The 22,344-nt window shown below is 44.5% G+C and overlaps 1 protein-coding gene across 7 annotated transcripts in view; it reads left to right on the top strand.

Moving 5' to 3' along the window:
* The window catches only part of LOC120429857 (histone-lysine N-methyltransferase 2C-like), a 57,936-nt gene that overhangs the window by 13,558 nt on the left and 22,034 nt on the right, over nt 1-22,344 (top strand). For 3 of the 7 annotated variants that reach the window (XM_039594928.2, XM_039594927.2, XM_039594924.2), the window contains exons 2-11: nt 736-1,129; nt 2,557-3,039; nt 3,104-3,350; nt 3,407-6,948; nt 8,238-8,707; nt 8,774-8,976; nt 12,892-14,652; nt 17,453-17,591; nt 17,859-20,002; nt 22,203-22,321. In XM_039594928.2, the coding sequence (XP_039450862.1) occupies nt 736-1,129; nt 2,557-3,039; nt 3,104-3,350; nt 3,407-6,948; nt 8,238-8,707; nt 8,774-8,976; nt 12,892-14,652; nt 17,453-17,591; nt 17,859-20,002; nt 22,203-22,321 (9,502 nt within the window). The remainder of the gene's footprint in view (nt 1-735; nt 1,130-2,556; nt 3,040-3,103; nt 3,351-3,406; nt 6,949-8,237; nt 8,708-8,773; nt 8,977-12,891; nt 14,653-17,452; nt 17,592-17,858; nt 20,003-22,202; nt 22,322-22,344) is intronic. The other 4 variants (XM_039594925.2, XM_039594926.2, XM_039594929.2 and 1 more) reach the window with 4 other exon arrangements.

Raw genomic sequence — 22,344 nt, 5'->3', positions numbered from 1 at the left:
TTCATATAACAATGTTTTAAAAGTAAAAGTTCTTTTTTTTAAATTTATATTTATTTTGATTTTCTCTTCCATGTACATTCATTCAGTTAAAATATTATTGAGTGTCCAATCACAATTGATGACCTCAATTTTAAAGTAAAAGTTCTCGAATTTCATTTGTTAAATCAACATCAGAGCCAAGAAGAATTGCTCAGTTCTTTCGACTAGAAATGTTTAATTTATTCATGTGAATAAAAAAAGGTTACTTCTCGGGGCACTTCGGGGGGAATTCCCACCTCGTCGCGTATCGCTATCACTAATAGATTGACACCGACCCGACCCCGCGACCTTCGCTTGGATATTCCCATCGATGGGAAGTTACAAACGCCGTTTTAGACGGTTTAATGTTTTAGTTTAGGTTTCGGTGCCTTTTCTCGGGAGAAACTTTCAATATTTATTTGCTTCATATCACTCCTTTACCTTCTCGCTTTTATTTCAACCTTTCATTTCTTTTCTCTGTACGTTTAAGTTGCCTGTTTATTAATTTTGCACCCTTGCTTTATTTGCTGTTACACATTTTGCAGAACTCTTGAAGAAACACAATCGGAACGCGCGACCCTAACGTGTTCTGCAACCGATCGCTTTAACCTCTCCAACACTCTACCTACCTAATCTACAAAACCAACAACAACAACACCAAAAACCTCTGTATTGCTCTATACCCTCTAACCCCCCCTGAACCCGTGCCCCGTGTAGATGAGATTCTAGACCCTAGCACAACCCCCAACTCCTGCCGGCAGTCTTCACCGATCGAAGAACTGCCGCTGGAGCTGTCACCACTGCAGCAGGTCACCCCACGGCAGACAGTCGCACCAACGGTACGACCCGTGACCATCCTCCCGCTGGTGGTGGGACAGCATCGGTTTGGCATCGGCAGCGGAAAACCTTCGGCCGCGGCACTCCGACGTGGCCCGGGCAGACCCAAGAAGGACTTTCTACCGTCGGTGCTGCTGAAGATGGCGTCGACCAACCCGAGTTCATCACCAAGTGCCGCCGCGGGTGGCCCCGCCGGACCGACGCTCAAGTTCAGCGGCGGTGTCCTCACCGGCAGTGGCCAGACCGTGGTCTCGGACGCGAAACTCATGAAAAGGTAACTGCGCTAGTGCGTTTCGTCCGCTCCGGCCAACGCGGTTCTCTGGAGAAGTAGATTAATTTTTATTTTAGGATAGTACGGAGCTCGGAAGGAACGTAAAACCCTATTAAAAAAACGTATAATTTTTCAATACAAGTACAAAAAAATAAGAAATTTTGGAAATTATAAAAAATCAGGAATTAATAAATCCAAATTTCAAATTAAAAACAAATAATCCCTTGACCTAAATGGACCTAAAAGTTTAAAAACTTAAGATTTAACAAAAAAAAATCTCGGTAAAAAAATCTGAAATAAATAAATCCGAAAAAAAAATATCCAAAAAACACTAAAAACTTTCAAAAATTAAAATAAAAAAAAAATAATAATTAAAATCAAAGAAATCTTGTTTACAAAAATTTAAAAATTGAAGAATTCAAAAATTTTAAATTGTAGACATTATATTTAAGATTATGTTAATTTGATAAACCAAGAAATCAAGAATTTAAGAACTTAAGCATTTGAGCATTTTAGAATTTAAGAATTTAAGAATTTAAGAATTTAAGAATTTAAGAATTTAAGAATTTAAGAATTTAAGAATTTAAGAATTTAAGAATTCAAAAATTTAAGAATTTAAGAATTCAAAAATTTAAAAATTTAAGAATTTAAGAATTTAAGAATTTAAGAATTTAAGAATTTAAGAATTTAAGAATTTAAGAATTTAAGAATTTAAGAATTTAAGAATTTAAGAATTTAAGAATTTAAGAATTTAAGAATTTAAGAATTTAAGAATTTAAGAATTTAAGAATTTAAGAATTTAAGAATTTAAGAATTTAAGAATTTAAGAATTTAAGAATTTAAGAATTTAAGAATTTAAGAATTTAAGAATTTAAGAATTTAAGAATTTAAGAATTTAAGAATTTGAGAATTTAAGAATTTAAGAATTTAAGAATTTAAGAATTTAAGAATTTAAGAATCTAAGAATTTAAGAATTTAAAAATTTAAGAATTTAAGAATTTAGGAATTTAGGAATTTAAGAATTTAAGACTTTTCTTGACCGCGTTTCTTCCGAGCTTTATACTTAAGGAGCTATTAGACTATGGCAACAAAAAAAAACAAACCAACTCGCATTTTTTTTGTGTTTGACAGTTTGCCAAACTCGCAAACTTGTTTGTGGCAAACTCGCAAAAAAAAAACCCATGCATTTTGCTTTGTTGGATGAGGATGACGTTTCTGCAAACAAACAAAACAGGCAAACTGTCAAATAGTTTGTTTGTTTGCCATAGTCTTGTAGCTCCTTTAGCTTAGCACTGTCTATAATTTGGTAAGAAGAAATTTAGTTCATAGAAAAATACTCAAATTAGCCCAGAGAACTGCCCGCGTTGGTTTACTGTTTAGTGTTTCCCCCTTAATTAGTCGAGCCTCCTCCCTCCCCTCAACGTTTTTAGATTTAAGCAAACTAATGTTGTTCGTGGTAGTATTCCTAAAAGGAAATCGGACAGTCTGGGCGAATCGTTGGCCCTGGTGCTTCCCTCACCGGACGAATCCATCGGCGGCGGTCCGAGTACGGCCAGCAGTTCCGTCGCGACGACCCCGACGACGGCCGAAATGATGGAAACCGACCCGGCCCTGTTGATGCCCGCGCCGGAAGAATCTCCCTACTTTCCGGAAAAGTACCCCGGCAAAGTGTGCGCCCTGTGCGCGCTCGGCGAACGCAGCCAGCTCGGTCAGGGCGAAATGCTACGGATCGAGGTGAAGGACAGTGTCGAGGCGACGGTGGCGGCCGCGCTGTCGTCCCAGGAAGATGGCAAGGGCTCGTCCGGGAGCAGTCCCAGCTCGGGCGACAAAAGTCCCAAAACGGGTGGCATTACGCTTGGGATACCGCCGCTGTTGAGCAGCAACAAGCGGCAGAAAGGATTGAACAAGTGCAAGTACGTACTCCGAACTTTTGACCGGGGCGATTGAACTCAACGATGATTTCTCTCTCCTTCGTAGAAACCCAGTCATCACCGCCGAGTACGTGGACGAGCTGGAGAAGATCGGCCACACCGAGCCGGTGGAGTTCGCCTCGATCAAGGACGGCGGATACTTTTACATTCACCGGTCGTGTGCCAGCTGGTCGTTTGGCGTGGGCCGGGACGCGGCCACGGGGACGCTCAGCAACCTGGAGGTGGTCGTGGCGCAGGCGCTGAGCAAAAAGTGCTACTTTTGCTCGCGCTACGGGGCTAGCTTGGTGTGCAAGGTGAGTTCTCAAGAAAGCTTCATCGAGGTCAACATTTAACACTCTTTTTTCCTCAGATGTCCTGCCCCAAGTCGTTCCACTATCCGTGCATTGCCGCGGCCGGTGGCTTCCAGGTGATCCAGTCGTACAACTGCTTCTGCAAGGAGCACCTCGGACAAGTGCCTTTAGTGTGTACGGACGACATCAACTGCCGGCAGTGTTCGGCGCTCGGGGACGTCGGCAACCTGATGATGTGTTCGATCTGCGGTGACCACTACCACGGAACGTGCGTCGGGTTGGCCCAGCTGCCGGGCGTTCGCTCGGGGTGGCAGTGCGGGTCGTGTAAAAAGTGCCAGATTTGCCGGGTGCCGGACTCGAGCGAAGGTCGCACTGTTGGGTGCGAGCAGTGCGATAAGATCTACCACGCGAGTTGTTTGAGGCCGATCATGACGTCGATTCCGAAGTACGGCTGGAAGTGCCGGTGCTGTCGGATTTGTTCGGATTGTGGGTCGCGAACGCCGGGAGCTGGCGCCTCGTCTAGGTGGCACGCGCATTTTTCTGTCTGTGACTCCTGCTACCAGCAGCGGAACAAGGGCTTCTCGTGTCCGATTTGTCATCGAGCTTACCGGGCGGCGGCCCACCGGGAGATGGTCAAGTGCAGTGGGTGTAACAAGTTTGTGCACAGTACGTGTGACGCGGAGGCGGATTTGAGTGTTTATCACGCGAAGAAAGAGACGAATCCGGACTATGAGTATTTGTGTAGTCCGTGCAAGACGGCGATTCACAGTGGTCGGATGGCGGCGATGCGCCGGAATAGTAGCGTTGACGACGATAGTATGTCTGCGTCGCAGGAAAGTTTGAACGACGAATCGATGGACGTTGATGTGGAACCGCGGGAGCGAATCATGTCCGGAGATATTGGATTGGGCAAGGGAAAACCATACGTGGCGAGTAAGATAGCCAAGAAGAGACTCGGTCTGTCGTTGAGTGGGACCAACAGACCCAAAGGTACGGGTAAAGGATTTCAGAAAAAGTCGCGACTTGCGGATTTCAGCAGGAAGCGTGGACCAAAGGCGAAGATGCGAGGGATCTTCGGAGTTCCGGGGTTGGGCCTGCAAAGACCAACGGCTGATTCTTCTTCGTCGAAGGCTTCCGAAGAGGAACCGGGTGGCGATAACCGGCTCGTGCTCTGCTCCGCCAAAGACAAGTTTGTGTTGACGCAGGACATTTGTGTGATGTGTGGAGCTATCGGGACCGACCAGGAGGGTTGTCTGATAGCGTGCACCCAGTGTGGCCAGTGTTACCACCCTTACTGTACGAACGTGAAAGTGACCAAAGTGATACTGCAAAAGGGCTGGCGTTGTTTGGACTGTACAATCTGTGAGGGCTGCGGCCAGCGTAACGACGAAGGTCGGTTGATACTGTGCGACGATTGTGACATCTCGTACCACACGTACTGCATGGACCCACCGCTGGAGCAGGTTCCGCAGGGCAACTGGAAGTGCAAGTGGTGTGCCATCTGTTTAAAGTGTGGCACAAACGACCCAGGTTACAACTGTGCCTGGCTCAACAACTACTCCGAGTGTGGTCCGTGTGCTAGTCAGGTGAGCTGTCCGTGCTGTGGCGAAGGCTACGCCGACGGCGAGTTGATCATCCAGTGCAATCAGTGCGAACGATGGCTTCACTGCGGTTGCGATCAAATCAAATCGGAAAACGAAGCGGAACGCTGCGCCGAAGATGGGTACAACTGTCTCCTGTGCCGACCGCACGATCAACCACCCCCTCACCTAGTGCCGAAAAAGAAACTAACCCAAACACCAATTTCCACGCCAAAGTCCACCCCCAAACCGGAGGAAAAAATCATTCCACTCGCGCTGGAAGGCAATCACTACGTGGACGGAGTTTGCCTCAGCGAGCACGGCCTGCACCAGATCAAATCGCTGCAGGCCGAGTTTGGCAAGCGCGGCAAGCGGAAACCCAAGCTGCAACTACAACCACCCCCACCGTTGGACAAGGACGACGGAATTCTGGCCGCGATCGAATCGGTCGTGGCCGGGAGCAGCCTGGACAACTCGTTTGACGACGTCAAGCTGGAGCCGCTGGACCCGCGCGAGGAAGCGGAAATCTACAAGGACGGCATGGTGTGGAACGATCCGGTTCCGCCGGAAGGGTTCGCACTGGTCACGAACGAGCAGGGAGTGGTTGTGTTGCGCAAGAAACGGCAGCGCAATCTGCAGAAGCTTGGCATCGGTGGGTTCTTTGTGCGGAATCGTGCCGTGCGGACCAAGGACGGAAAGGAGGAGGACGAGATTGCGGACGGAGTTGTGCCGCAAATCAGCGAGGAGTCTGCGAGCTCGGAGGTTAAGCCGAAGAAGAAGCCAATTCGAAGAAAGCAGAAGAATAAGCTGATTGAGATCTATCCGACGATTCTGCAGGATGCGTTTTTCGGCAGGCCACTGCTGAACTCGAGCGCGCCAACAAAGTTCGAGACGCAGGAAAGCGACGACGACGCGAAGAGTGACGTTTCGGATGATAAGACGATCAAGCTTACAGCCGATGAGCTGAAGTACGTCGAGGAGATGCGAATTAAGCAGGAGGAGAAACAGGCACAGGAACAGAAAGCCCTGCAGCAGAGTATGGAGCAGGAGCAAGCTGCGGCGGCCAAGTCGGCACAACCTGCGACGGCGACAACGCAGCAAACTGCTGATGAAGCGATAAAAGCCGAAGAAGACGACAACAGTGATACGGAAGCGTTGAAAGATGTGCTTGGTCTACCGAACGATTTAATCGAGGAGGACTTTGTCAATCGAATCATGAACGATGACGAGGAGCTCACGAAGACGTCGGCGGCGTTTGACGAACTGACCGCGGACGGTGAACTCGGTGATGGCCTCGTCAAGGCGACCAAGAACGAGCTGGATATTTTGAGTCCGGACTTTAACTTGGACAACCTCGGCAACATGGACAGCAAAGAAGTCGAGGAGATATTCAAGAACGTCATGACTGACGAGTCGCAAGAATCTCAAGAGTCAATGTTTGCAAACTCGATGACGCCGTACACGTCCAACACTTCGACTCCGTCGCACAGCATTGACGTGACCAAGAAGGCACTGCCTCAGCGTTACCTCAACACGATGGCAATGCAGCAACACTCGCCACAGATTCAACAGCCTCAGCAACAACCTCCAACACCAACAAGCGGTCCTCCCTCCATGATGGGCGACCCGTCGATGCAGCAGCAGGTCAACCTGGGTATGCAATCCCCACAGACACCTCAACAACAGCAGATGATGAACCCCATGGGCATGCCTTCGCCCCACATCCACCAATCCCCCCAACACCAACCGATGGGCGGACCTGGACCAACGATGATGATTCAGTCGCCGCTCCAGCAGCAACCGACCACGCCCGGTACACCGATCCATACGATGCAAACGACACCAACGACCCCTCAACCGCAGCATATGCAGATGATGCCGACGCCACCCCAGCAACAGCAAATGCAACCAAACATGGGCATGCTTCAGCAACCGCTGCAGCAACAACAACAGATGGTTATGAACCAGCAGCAACAGCAGCTCAACAGAGGGTATTACTCTAATAACTTCCTCCCACAAAGGTAGGAATGGAGCGTGTGTGCTAATCGAACCCCCTTTGTTTTGCACTGACCTTGTTTGCGCACTACCCCTAACTAGATTTTTTTCAGTTTTACCGCCCTATCATATTCTTACTATACTAACTGCACTTTCCTAAGCAATGCGCGCGCGTTCAGCTAACAGCAAGCTTTTTCCCCTCAACTCCTTAAGATTTAACTTTCATCCGATTCGCACCGAACCCAACAAGGAAATCAAACCCGAAATCATGCCTGCTGAAGATATGACATCACATTCACCTCCATTCCTGCCCTAGCCACTTAGATTTATTGTTTTTTTTTTCACTGCTAGTATGAAAGTTGCAACTTGTAAAGAATGCAGGGTGGCCACTCGAGTCGTAAAATTGGGAGGACCGGGAATAAGTCTTCTTCAAAGAGTCGGGAAAACTGTGACAACCAACAGGGCCACAAGGATGACCTAATTAGCGGTCAATGTTTCCTCCCTGATCCCCGGCTTTGATTTCAACTACCTACAAAAAAAGAAAACAATGGATGAGAAAAGGTCAATGCGGATGAAGAGCAAATCGAGCTCAGTACCCGCAAAGATAATGAAAAATACGACGAAGACAAGAAGAAAAATGAAAAGATATTTTGTCAATGAGGATGGATCGATGATCCCCTCACAAGGACATAAAAGAGACAGATGGTAGGGAGAGCAAAAAAAGAACAGAAAATCAGGAATAAGAAATAGTCAATGCGGATGAAGAGAAACCAAAGACATCAATATAGAATAATACCTCAAGATTTTTCGGACCCAGTGCTTACCATTGGTGTGTCAAATACGGTCACTGCTCGCCGAATCACAATGTCCAGCCACGTTCTAGAATCGCCCTGAAAAGTGGACCTGGGAGAGAAGTTAAACTCGCGTATGAAGTGCGCCAATTGTAGAGGCAATCATACCAGTAACTATTGTAGATGCTTCGCGCGACAGTCATAAGTCGAAGAGCAGGAGAAGACAGCGTGGTTATATTTGTTTTCGCAGAAGTTTTAGACCTACGCAACAGTGTAGAACAATTACTGGCTCTTGGGGAGCTGATGAATAAGTACGTCTGTACAGGATAAAATTAGCTATGGTATAGTTATTGCATTCTCCTTATCAATTCGTTTGATCTGTTTTATTTTCGGAAAACATATAAAAATCAAGAATTAAAAATGGGATTTGAGTGGCCACTCTGTAATTATTTCATGCTTTTGGTTACAATTCAAACTGAGAAGCATCCCTACTAACTTTTTTGTCCCATTACCCGCAAAACCAGGAACCAGTTCCAGCAACTGGCCGATCCGATGCAGCAGCAGCAATCGCTACCTCCGCATCAACAGCCCCAGCAGCAGCAGATCGTCACCCAGCAAATCATTCCAGGGGTACTTCCCCACCAACAACTCCAGCAGCAACAACAACCTCCACTTCAACCGGGAACGATGCCCGGCCAAATCCCGCAATCGCCCGTGCAAGGCCAGTGGGTTCCCGGTCCCGCTGGTGGTGGCCCAATGGGTCCGATGGGTCAATCGCCTCAACAGCAGCAACTTCCACTTGGTGGCGGGCCCGTTATGGGAATGGGTCCTGCCCCTGCGGGTCAGGTGATCGTTGGGACGAGTGGTGGTACCGCCGTCGGCGGTGGCAGCGCGGGCCCCGGTGACATTTCCGGACCCATCGACGACAGCATGGGACCGATGGCGGGAGCGTCCGCGGCGCAGAAAATGTCCGAGCGAATGCGGCTCGATGAACGTGAGTGACACTTGCTTGGTGGAATGATTTGTAAGGGAAACTAACGAAGATCTTGCTCTCTTACAGCCCTCAACGAGTTGGCGACGATTTCGTCCGTGCTTTACTGCAACACCCAGCATCCGGAGCTCAAACTGGAGTTCCCGAACTGGGCCGACCGGTGCAAGCAGATCTTCAAGCGGTGGCGACTGCTCTCGACCGAGCAGAAGCAACCCTATCTGCAGCAGGCGCGCGATAATCGGTCCGCCATCCGGATGAAGAAGTCCCAACAGGTATGTGCTATCTCACGGGGACAGCAACCTATGTCCCTTCTTGCTTGGGCTTGTCGGGAGCTCCCCTCTATGTTTCTGTTTATTCTGTTCGATCTCCCACCCAAATCGAAAAATATCAAACTCGGTTTCACTCAAAAGTCAGGGACCAAAGCTAAAAACGATAAAACAATGAAAAGCGCCTTCCGGTTGGCGCAGCGACGCAGGGACTCTTGACCAACTTGTGTACTGCTGCAGCTCTCAAATTCTCATCTCATCCATCACAAACAAACACTCACACACACGTTTAGTTTCAGTTTTTCGTTTCGTATGATTGTTTTGGTTAACTTACCCTTAAAAATTCTTTCGCTATCATTGTTTTAATCTTACTACTAGTGCCGTCCCCTCCATTCATTGTTTCGTTACCCTCTCTCTCTCACACACTCATATGTTTTGTGACTAACACAAACACACCCTACCAGATCATTGTTTTGTAACGCGCTCTCACTCTCTTTCTAATTTTGGTAAAATTTCCAAATTTATTTGTACAAACATTGCTCTCTTCACTTTAGTTTCCACACCACGTGTTTTGTTTTTTTTTTTTTTTGTAACTACTAATTATAAACTACCCAGTTTGATCTCCTGTGTTGATGTTTTAGTTGTTTTTTTTTGGGGAAAACTTTTATCGCTCTCTCACATCGATATCCGAAATGGGAGGTATTCCAACAAAAAGAGGGTCTGGCTTATCATTTATGTCATGTGTGTTTATGGTGGGTAAATGTTGATTGCGACAGTGTGCTTTCATTATTGTGATAACAGAGGTATTCTGAACAAATTTAAAATGTTTAATAAAACGTATCTCAAATAAATGTAATATTCAAGTTTAAAAAAATCCTATAAAGACCAAACTAAAGACCCATTTCTTGGTAAATGCATGCAAAAATTAAACTGTTTGTACCACCCTTGAAACATTTTCAAATTGATATTTGTAATATAAAGAACTATTGATTTTTTTTAAATTAAACTAATTTAATTGAAAGAACACAGTTAAGGTGAAACTGGACGTCGGCCATAAAGGGTGCACAGCAACCAAGGAAGTTGTTGTCTTCTTATTCCAAAATTGACAGCAAACTTACGGGTCCAATCCTGAAACAATCTGATTCTTAAAAATAAGCTAATTTTGTTGTAAAAAGCTCTGGTTGATGTGCACCGTTAAAAACCTTCTAAGCGACTTAATCATTTTTTTAACTAGACAGATTTTTTTTAAGGAGTGATCCCAAAATCCCGGAAATGGTATTAATTTTTTGGTTTTTACTTTTTTGGGGCCTTCCCTACGACCAAAGAAGCCATTTTGTGTCATTGGTTCACTCAAACAAGTCTTCATACAATTTTGGCAGCTGTCCATAAAATAGGAACGAAAATATTCTGATCGATTTGGTGTTTTCAGCAAAGTTGTAGATTAAGTTGGGAACTAATTAGAAAATATAGGTTCACAAATTTCTAATAAGTAAAAGTAAAGTAAGGTTCACGCAAAAACTTTTTTATTGGTTTGTTTTGGAGACATGGTCACTTAAGGCTCTGGAAGGCATCATTCCAGATCGGCCATTTGGCGGCCATGTTTGTTTTAGAAAAACATTCAGTTCTTGATTCAGAATGTGTTGTTTCTAGAAGAATTTTACATATCGTTATTATTTTTCCGGGACCGCGGTTGCCTCTCACCCAGTCGGCTTGGGTTCGATCTCAGACGGTCCCGGTGACATGTTTCGAGACGAGATTTTTCTGACCACGCCTTCCGTCGGACAGGGAAGTAAATGTTGGCCCCGGTCTAACCTAGAGGGTTAGGTCGTTAGCTCAATCCAGGTGTAGGAGTCGTCTCCCTGGGTCCTGCCTCGGTGGAGTCGCTGTTAGGCAGTTGGACTAACAATCCAAAGGTCGTCAGTTCAAATACCGGGGTGGATGGAAGCTAAGGTGTAAAAAGAGGTTTGCAATTGCCTCAACAATCAAGCCTTCGGACACCTAGTTAGGAGTAGGAACCTCGCAATCGAGAGGCAATGTTGTAGAGCAAATAATTTGATTTGAATTATTTTTTCATTCCAATTTACTATTTCTGAACCCTGAATTCAGAACCATCATTGACAGTCATTACCCCAAAAGTGAAGGATTCCTTCTGTGACCTTAATATTGGATCTTAACCAAAAAAAAGATGTTTTAAATTTGTTTTAAAATAGTGTTCATGTAGAACCATTTCCAGAAATATGTTTTTCAAAAAAGTTCAAAAAATTTCCTGAAATTTCGTCTAAGAAACATTGAAGATTGCACCTCTGGTTGCTGAGATACAGATGATAATACCCCATTCGTACCTCAACTGTCAAAGTTGTATGAGTTATAATCTTGTTTACATTTTAAAATCGGCTTATAAGGAGCCCGTGCGAATGGGGTAAAAAAGAAAAACAAACAGCAAAATGAGGAGAAGACACCAAATCAGTTCGGAAATTTCCAATATATACAATAGTTACAGAATTTCTAATATTTACGAAACATTTTGGTATAAGGCTTTCTAGGCCCAATGAAAAAAATATAATTTAACTCAAAAATGACGAACTCCTCGTCACAGTGTCCTGATGCAAACAATGATCAAGCTGTAGCTGTCACAGCCCTGCGAAGTATGTTGGCTGACATATCGGGTAGCACATAAAAATTGGATGTAAAAACACCATTTTGATCGATCATAAAATCCTTCCAGAGATACAGATTTTCTACAGCTGCCATAATTCAACAAGCGGAAAACTGTTTTTTGGGTTATTTTAAGCACCTGTGCAAATTTTGATACCCGAGCCTGAAGTTGATGAAAACATGCTTTTCATACAAAAAATACTTTTTTTACATTTCATTTTATAAAATTGCTTTAACAATTACATTGGTGCAGTTGTTATCCTGAGCTGAGATATGGCTAACAGCTGATTTGTTCGAAATGGGGTGAGAGTTTACTGGTACTAAGGAGAACGAATTGGACAGAAAAGGAAAAAAAATGTAAAAATAACCTTCGAATTCGGAGAACAAATCTTTTTAAATCGCTAATAAATTTTCAAGATCGAGTTTTACAGCTTTGGCATGTTCTACAAAGTTGTAGATATTTTTTTTTTAAATTGGTTTTCATACTTTTTGCGATTTTTGTCCATACAAACTTCACTTTCAGGTATCAATGGGTAAATGTTCACCGATTTTGCCAGATTTGGCCCAGAGTCCTGGAATAGATCAAGGAACAATATTCAGCTTGAGAAGTGTTGTTTTGAAAACAAGTCCCATATTCTGGGCACCCAAGTGATCATACAGATTTAGCCTAGTAAAAAAAAAAAAAAAAAGAAAGACAAATGGAATCCATTTCCGGTTTTTGTGGATAATTGCTTTAACGAACAAAATAAAAACTTGGAATTAATCGAGGACATGTGTGCTCATTTTCATGTTACTCCAGAACCTGGTAAGGTTCAGTTTGTGATTTTAAATTGCTCCCGGAATGGAGATGCCCTAACTTTTCTTATTATAAAAAAGTGACGTGACCAAAGTTGATGACTTCTCGATATTCAAACATTCAATTTCGTAATCGTAAGGCAATGCACTCATTCTAATACCATTATTCATATGTCGCATTCACGTTTATCCCGCTAACACACTCATGACACAAATGTATGCTAAATTAAACGTGTTCGTCCACACACGCAGAGTGTAGTTTTAATTCATTGTTTTTCGATGCTCTTAACGAAACAAAATCCGTCCCCTAGTCTCTCCACCGTAAAAAAAAAACAACAACAGCAACAAACGCTAGCTCCCTCACTGTCTCTCTCTCTCTTTAGATGATTATTATTATTGAATTCGGATTTTCGGTTTCATATATTGTTGCCACCACTTCCCGCCCCCTCTCTCTCTTTCCGAACGATTCAGGTACCGCCGCAAATGTCACCCAAAGACGGCAATAGTAATAGCAATTCAGGTCAAGTGAATGTTGTCCCATCACCTTCCTCATCATCTTCATCACAACCACCACAACCATCATCCGTCGCCGTCGTTTCGCAACAGCAGCAGCAGCAACTTCAGCAGCTTCAACAGACGGATCCCAACTCGGTCCTGCTCGGCGTAGCAGCGCCAGGTGTTGGCGGTGGGGACCAGTTGATGACCAATCCCCTGCAGCAGCAGCAGCAGCACCTTCAGATGCAACTTCAGCAGCAAGTTCTGAAACCTCAGCAGCCCCAGCAGCAACAGCAGCAGCAGCTAATTGAGGTGCAAGGAAATTCTTTGGACGATGGAACTGATAGTTTAGACGAGCTAACGTCAGCATCTAACTCTAACGCTATTAGTGCCCTTCTCGATAGTAACACCACACCTTCCCCCTCTAACGATACTAATACCCTCGACTCACTAATCGGTGAAGGTAGCAACAACAAGCTAAGCACTTCGGCGGTCACCACAAGCACCTCCATTACAACTACTAGCATGTCCACTTGTGTCACTACCTCTACTAACCCTTTGGTGCTTTCGGGCACGATGAGCGACAACGCGACGTCGAATGTGATCTCACCGGCGGCGTCGTCGTCGTCGGAATGTGGTCCAGGTGGTAGTAACAGCAAGCCGAACCTGCTGGTGGCGGCAAACATTGCCAATACGTTCATCAATCTGGCAAGCGTTAGCACGAGCGTTAGTTCGAATGAATCCGGTGTTACGCCCGGGGTACCGCTGCAAACGCAGCCGGGTCCGGTTGCAGGTCAACCGGTGACAACTCACGTCATGAAGACGTTCACCATCGGAACCAACCGGGGCAGCATCTTCGTTCCGAACGTGATAGCGACCAACATTTCGCCCCACTTTACGGTGCACCACCACCAGTACGGACTGCGAAACGGGCCGGCACCGAACGTAACCGTCAATCCCAACGGAAACTTTAATACCAATTCTAGCGCCGTTATCAGACCAGGTTTTGCGCACATACGACCGTTTCTGCCGCAGAACGCCAACATTAACTTTAACATTATCGGCAACCAGTCGGCCATTCAATCGCCCATTTTGGCAGCGTCACTGCAAACGATCAATAAAATCGCCCAACAGCAGCAGCAGCACGTGCCGCACCCGCTAATGCCTCATCACCACGCGCGCGGTGCCGCTGTAAACAAAATCATAAACGTTTGTCCGACGGATGGGTCGCAAAAGATCCTTCTAGCAACCACGAGCCCCGTGGTCCAGCAGCATCAACCTCCGGGCACTCCGAGCCCAAGCTACAGCCCGCAGCGATCCCAAACGCCCAACCTAATGACCGCGAGCAACAACCCCGCCGATCAGCAGATCCGCGTGCTAACGCCGTCCGAGATTATGCGAACGCTTCCCTCGCTGGACGCGGCCTCGTACGAGAACGCTAACCAACACAACGAACCAGGCGATAGCACTGGTAGTGGTGCGACGACACTCGAGCACACCGGAAACGCCGAGACACCACCGAGTTGTCCCTCCTCCACTAATACACCTACCATTAGTACCGCTACTACCAACTCCGACACCACAACCACCACCACCACCAACACATGTTTGCCACTAGGTGCTAGTGCGAGTGCAACCTCCACCGCAACCATTAGTTGTTCTTCTTCTTCTGCTACCACTACTACTGTTACTACTACTGTTGTTACTACTACCACTTCTACTACCGCACCAGAAACGGTGAGAACCATGATGAAAACGCTAGCCAAACGTAACCGATTTGAAGTACTATTGTTTTTGGATTTTTTTTTCGTTTTTTGGTTTTCCTACAAGTTTTTGATTGTTTTTTTTTTCAACCTGCTATACTGCCGTTCTACGCATAATTGTCCCATGTTAAAAAAAGTGCAACTGAGAAAAACGCGATTGAAATTTTTCGACCGATTTCTGTGTTTCTACGCATAATTGTCCCGTGGGTTCATATTCGCCCTATGTGTCCCTAGTCGCTCCAGTTAGCAGTTTATCACCCTTATTTGTGATCCACTTGCTATACAACAGACAAACAAGGCATAATGGTTAGTAAAACTAATGATTCCGTGTAAGAAAATACTTGGTGGGACAATTATGCGTAGAAGTTCAACGATGGGACAAACAGACTTGGTGTTGTTTTTAATGAGTTTCCGAACAAAGTACCAGATTTTATGTGTTTTTCTTAAAGTACACATCAGACTAAACTTAAAAATGGCATAAAGTCAAAATCGTCAAAAACTGACATGGGACAATTATGCGTAGAACGGCAGTATATACTTGTTCTATATTTACATCACTTTTTTCCTCTAGTTGTTTGAACGGGTTTATTGGTTTTGAAATTTGCTTAATTGTCTAGTTATTTTTTATTCTTGAGCCATTTTTAAATGTTTTATAAGTGTGTTTTTATGGTCTGTTTTCAATACTTGCAAAAGTCAGAAATTTGCAGAAACCTACCCACGAGCAAAATCGCAGAAGAGAGTTCTGGTAAATCTCAGCTGTTGCGTTGTCACAGGTTTTTTTCAACTTGTCTGGTAAAAACTTAAGTCAGAACAATTTTCTAAAGCTTTACAAAATTCTGTAAATATCCAGGATCCAGGATTCCCTGTGTCAAATGAAGCCATTAGGTTTTCCATACAAGAGTTCACAGAATTTTTTGGTCTGATCATTCAAAGGTCTGTTTATGGAGTTTATGAAAAAAAAAATTGCAAAATGCCTTCTTTTGGGACCATGTGGACAATTCAAAAAACAAATCCCGCATTGGAATACCACCTTGAGCGTATTCTCTTTAGTCTCAAGGAACTATTACACTACGGCAAACAATCAAACAAACTCGCACATTTTGACAGTTTACCTGTTTGGCTACGTTGTTTGTTCGTCAACATTTGTTTGCAGAAACGTCAAGAAGCCATTGCACTATCGCAAACAAACAAACTCGCACTTTTTCGTGTTTGACAGTTTGCCAAACCCGGAAACTTGTTTGCTGCAAACTCGCAAACAAGGCAACATGTATGCAGGCTGACGTTTGTGCAAACAAATCCAAGCAATCAAACAAAGCAAACAAACTGGCGAACTGTCAAACAATGCGATGTTGTTTGTTTGTTTGCGGTAGTGTAATGGCTCCTTCAGCTTGCATACATTTTATCTTGTTTGCGAGTTTGGCAAACTGTCACACGCGAAAAAGTGCGAGTTTGTTTGTTTGTTTGTCATAGTCTAATACCTCCTTCAATTCTTTGTACTCTCTTTCGATCAAAGGAGCTCAAAGACGTACATAAATGAAATTCTGGTAAAGAGAGCACTCCATTTTTTTTGCTAATCTGCAAGTATTGAAAACGACCAACTACAATATTATTTATGCTAATTTTGTGAAAACTTTGGTTAATACTTTTGCACGTGACATCCTCGATCAAAATGTATTGTTCCACGCCGACGCTACGAACTTATTATTCGCCAACGGTTCTGTTGCAGTATGTGTTGGATGTAGCTTGTTTAAAATAGTTGGTTTTCAAAACTTTATTTCGCTAGACTATGGCTTTCTTACCGGTTCCTTGATGCATGTGTTCAATCCCGCTTCCGTTTGCATGAAACATTTCCCTTTTTCCAAAATAGTAAGAATATGCACGATCGTTGTAGACATTGTTTCCCCTTTTTCAATTTTTGTTTCTCATTATTATTCGCATGACACTCTCCATTATATCATTTGTTTCATTGCTCCGATTTGACCTTTGATTTCCACGAAAAACAATGAAACCCTTCATTTGAGTTACTGTTCTAAAGTTGAAGCAGTTTAGTCTTGACGTCCTCTCTTTTTTCTTTAAAATCCGACGCAGTCGTAGTGTTACAAGTTATTTAAAGAAATTTTCATTTGTTGACCCACCACCAGATTCACTCTTTATCTAGAATAGTTGACCAGAAGCTCCCCCCTCTCACTGTAAAAAGTATGTCTCTTATTCAACTTCCATTTCAGTCATGCGTGAATCAAAACGTTGTTCCAGTAAAGTCCCACCCATGTTTGTTGTACATAAACCAGTTTATTTGTAATGTTTCGTCGAGTAGTACAGTTTCCAAAATGCACACAACACCATCGTTTCTTTTCAATAGTTGAAAGATTTCTCGAGACAGTTCAATTTTACATCACTCGGTTTACAGAGGTTCGTCGCGACGCGATTCATGGTGCGGTTATCTTAACTTGTTACTTCCAGAAGCTACTCTTGGCTCGACTCTTCAAATACTAATGAAAATTTCTTTAAACAATAACAATGTTTGCCGATCTTGATTAGTGTTAAACCAAAATTGCGCTTCCATTAACGGTAGATTATGTATTTATTTTTCTAATTATATGAATATATCTCTTACAAAGTGATACCAAATCTATGTGTCAATATTATTCAATGTAATCTCATTGGTGAACTTGTTGAACGAAATAAGAGCAATTCACAGCCGGAATCGTTTTAAAGCATACCCCTTTTCTCTGTATCTTTTCTCGCAATTCCCTCTCACCTGAAACCACCCTCAGGATCAGGACAAGATAAACGCTCAGCAAAAGAGTATGCGAGAAGCGGAACAGGAACGGCAGTGGAAGCAGCTGCAGCAGCAGCGGGCTCGCGAGCAGCAAACCCAGCAGCACCTGATGATGCCAGATCAGCGGATGCAAGGTGGGTTGTTACTTTACCACATCTCGAATTACCGTTTGGTAGCATCATTGCTCGGGTGGCACGGCGTCGGATGGGTTTGTTATCATGATAAGTCATTACAAACGTCGAAGATAAACACTCGAAAAGTCACTACAAGCTACATAAACACTCGCAAGCTGATTTCCAAGGTCGTTTTGACGATTCGACGACGTGCCACGCAAGCGACGATGCTATTGCGCTGACAATGTTGACAAACTGACAACTGACTTCAATAACCCTACTTCCCAGATCCCTCGAACCCGTCGCTCCAGCTGCAGGTATCGACGGACGGCTCGCCGATGGGCCCAACCGCGAGTCCATCGCCAACGCGAACCCAGTTCGTGTCACCGGTCAGCAAGAACCGTATGGTGCCGCTCGGCGGCCAGAACCCGCCGTCCAGTCCCGTGCCGAACTTTCAACATCCGGCAGCGATGGGCGGTGGTGGTCGCCCCGGTTTGCAGATCCCACTGCAGCAGCAGCAACAACAACAACAGCAGCGTCCACTACCGGGCCAGCAGCAACGCCCCAATCAAAGTCCCTTTTCACCTCAGTCTCAACCGCCGCAGTCGCCGCACGAAATGTTGCCTGGCTCGCCGGCTAGTCAAGGCGGGTTGGATCCGTTCGCGAGGCCACCTTCGGAGGGAATGTCCGACCAAAACTACATTCACCACTCGCCGCAGACGCCACGCTCGGTAGGACATCAGAGTCCCATTCAAACGCCGAACCGGAGTCCTGCTTACTCGGGACAGCCGATGCCGAATCCGCAGACGGCGATGCGAATCAACCTGGATGCGGGGTACGCTCAGGCTCCTGGGACACCACGGCCACAGTTTTCGAATCAAGTTCGGCCAACGGTGTACGCCCGACCTGGAGATCTGTTTGGACCCGTCCAAACCTCACCGTTTACATCTCCTCGCTCGGACGGTTTCAATCAACCGCAGCCGCAAGAGGGTAATCGGCAGCTCAGGGATCTACTCCAGCGTCAGCAGGTTCCCGCGTCGGGACCAGGCGTCGTTATGGGTCAACAGCAGCAACAACAACCAACCCAACAATCACCTCAGCCAATGCAACCGCAATCTCCGTACGGCGATGATCAACAACAGCAGGGCATGGTTCAGCTAGGTGGACCGCCTATGCAAACTCAGCAAACGCTTCAGCAACCAAATCAACAGATGATGCAGATGACGGCACCTACCGCCGACAACGGAACCTTCCGGCAACCATTACCACCGAACATGATGAACAGGCCACGACTTCAAATGCCCGGTGGCGTCGGAGGCATTCGTGCCCAAGGTGGTCCCGGTGTAATTCCAGGTGGACCGCGTCTCCAGATTGTACGAACCGGTGGCCAGATGGTCATCACCCAGCAGAACATCCTCCAACAGCAGCAGCTGATGCGTCAAAGGATGCAGCTCCCGGTCGGCGTCAATCGCCCAGACGGACCCTTCATGTCACCTCAAGGACCGCAGCAGATGATGCAGCAACAGCCCCAACTCGGTCAACAAAGTGTATCCCAAACGGATCAACAGAACATTGCCTTGCTCGCGCAGCGACTTGCCGGCGAGGGCGAAGCTCACATTCCAGCCTCAACTGCGCCAGCCCCGATTGCAAGTGGACCAATCGCTCAACCACAACAGGCTGCCGCAGTCCAGGCCCAACCCGGCCAACAACCAGCTCCAGACGGATCTTCAGAAATCCCGGACAGCGTGTCGGCCGAGCTGGAAAAGCTCGAACAGGAAGACAACGCCGGCATCGGGGAGGTCGAGGGAGTCGGAGACATCTTCGGTGGACTCGCCGACGACGACGATGAACTGCTGGACTCGCTGACGGCGGAAATGGGCGCCGACTTCAACATTCTCGAGTACGCCGACCCCGAGTTGGACACTACCGACGGCGAGAAGTCAAACCTGCTGGATAGCTTGGAACTGGACGAACCGGAAGGGGAAAAGGCCGAGGACAAGGCGAAAGCTGGACCCTCCGGTGAGGTGAAAACCGAGATGATGGACACCGGCGAAAAGGTTGAAGAACAGAAAGCTGTGCCAATGGGCGCACCTCAGGAGATGGCGCAACCGCAAGCTCCACAACTCGCCGGACCGATGATGCAAGGCCAAATGCCACTCATGCAACAGCAGCAGCAGCAGCAAATGCAAATGCAACCCATGCAGCAACAGCAGCAAGTGCCGCAAGGACTTAATCCGCAGCAGGCTTCTCAGCTACAGCAGCTCATCGGGGTTGGTCCCGGCCAACAGATGCAGCAACAGCAACAACAACCAATGCAAGGACCTCCTCAGCAGTTGCAGCAACAGCTGCTCGCTGGCCAGATGAAGACGGTGCGGCCGAATATGCTGACGGCGGCTCACTTGCAGCAGATTCAACAACAGATGCAGCAACAGGTAAGAGTTTATTCTTAGGGCGTCTCCACTGTTGTGGGCAACCGCGAGACCCTGAAATTTAAAATGTATTTTTTTCTAAAATGTTAAAAACAATGAAAATTCTAAGATGCTAAGATTTAAAAAACTGTGAATCAACAATTATGTTTTTTGATTCAATAATTTGAAAATTCGAATATTTTATGATTTTCAATTGTTTCAACATTCAGCAATCTTTATTTCTTCAGCATAAAATTTTAAAATATAAAATCTCAATATTCTTAAGATTTTAAAATAATTGGATTATTTTTTTCATCAAATTGAACAAACATAATTCTAAAAGTGAAAATTTTGAATATTTTAAAACTTTTAATTCTTAAAGTTTCATAATTCTTAAACTACTTCAATTTTTTTTTTCAATACTTTAATCCATAAATACCATGGTATACGATTTTCATTGTTTTGCTAGAATTTTTAAGAGCGAGTCCACGAGCTAAGCATACCCATCTCGCATCGACCTCACCAATCTGCCTGAAATTTTTAGGGGTTGTTTGTACATATAAAACTAGCATCTGGCCAAAATATGAGCACTCTAGGTCAACGGGAAGTGGGGCAAATCGGGACACAAAGTTTGAAGGTTCAAAAACGTCAAAAATCTTAAAAAGGCTATAACTTAGGCAAAATTCAATTTAATTTCAAAATTCAAAATGCATCTTGAAGGGCTTCAAAAATGCAACAAAATGCAGGGTAGAGCATCCAAATTGGTTAAATCTAAAGGGAGTTATTGGCATTTTAGTGAAAAAATAGCATAATTTTCAAACTCAAATAAAAAAGTGTTCCATCCAGATATTAACTCGGTTCGACCTGCAGCTTGTAGGGGACATCTGGGACTACCATTTGAGACTGAGAACGCTTTGGGTAAGGCAGTTTAACATATTAAATAGACACTTTTACTTTTAGTGAATTTTTTGGTTGTAAATTTTTGCTTGGGGGACCCCTTAGATCCCATTTTCTGTTGATAATTTTATCATATTCGTGTTCCTGAGACAATTTCACATTGAAAACGTGCATAAAAATGTTTATTTTCATCCATTTTAACCCTTTAAAAAATTAAAGTTAAAAAAATCTTCGATTCACATTTATTGATAATCAAGTTCGTTTCCTAGGATACTAGATGACACCAGAAAAAAGCAGATTCTTATTTTTTTTTAACTTTCATTTTTTAAAGGGTTAAAATGGATAAAAATAAACATTTTTATGCATGTTTCTAATGTGAAATTGTCTCAGGAACACGAATATGATAAAATTATCACCAGAAAATGGGATCTAAGGGGTCCCCCAAGCAAAAAATTACAACCAAAAATTCACTAAAAGTAAAAGTGTCTATTTAATATGTTAAACTGCCTTACCCAAAGCGTTCTCAGTCTCAGATGGTAGTCCCAGATGTCCCCTACAAGCTGCAGGTCGAACCGAGTTGATATCTGGATGGAACACTTTTTTATTTGAGTTTGAAAATTATGCTATTTTTTCACTAAAATGCCAATAACTCCCTTTAGATTTAACCAATTTGGATGCTTCTCCCTGCATTTTGTTGTATTTTTGAAGCTCTTTAAGATGCATTTTGAATTTTGAAATTAAATTGAATTTTGCCTAAGTTATAGCCTTTTTAAGATTTTTGACGTTTTTGAACCTTCAAACTTTGTGTCCCGATTTGCCCCACTTCCCGTTGACCTAGAGTGCTCATATTTTGGCCAGATGCTAGTTTTATATGTACAAACAACCCCTGAAAATTTCAGGCAGATTGGTGAGGTCCAAACGACGTCCCATACAAAGGGGTATGCCCTGTTCGTGGACTCGCTCTTAAGTCCCCGAATTTTCAAGTTATATTTTAATTCTTTTTTTTCAAATCTCAGATTTTTTAATTCTTTTTCTTTCTATTCTTAAATTCTTAATATCCTTCATTTTAAAATTTGTAAATTCATTATTTACTAAATCTCATAAGTCTTGATTTAAGAAATCTTATTCTTTGGTTATTTGTAAATTCTTGAATTCATTAACTCTCAAATTCCTAATTAAATATTTTCTGAAAATTTCGTAAGAAAATGTTATTTTTTTTCTACTCAGCGGTGCGAAAACCGGGGTGTCAAATCTGAAGTTGCTCACCAGGAGTGGAAATGCGCTTAATGTAGTCTTGTTTATACTGAGTGTTTATTGTGTCTTGTAGGTACAACAAGCGGCCGCGATGGGTAAGCCAATGGCTGTCGGAACGCAACTTCTCTCCAAGGAAGGTGCCGTCGGAGTTGTTACCGCGAACAATAACGTATCCGTGACCGTGAGGACTGGGTGAGTTCGATTTGAGACTAGTT

The sequence above is a fragment of the Culex pipiens genome, chromosome 2 (assembly GCF_016801865.2).
Source record: "Culex pipiens pallens isolate TS chromosome 2, TS_CPP_V2, whole genome shotgun sequence".
Classification (NCBI taxonomy): Eukaryota; Metazoa; Arthropoda; class Insecta; order Diptera; family Culicidae; genus Culex; species Culex pipiens.
This window is presented reverse-complemented; position numbering and strand designations above follow the sequence as displayed.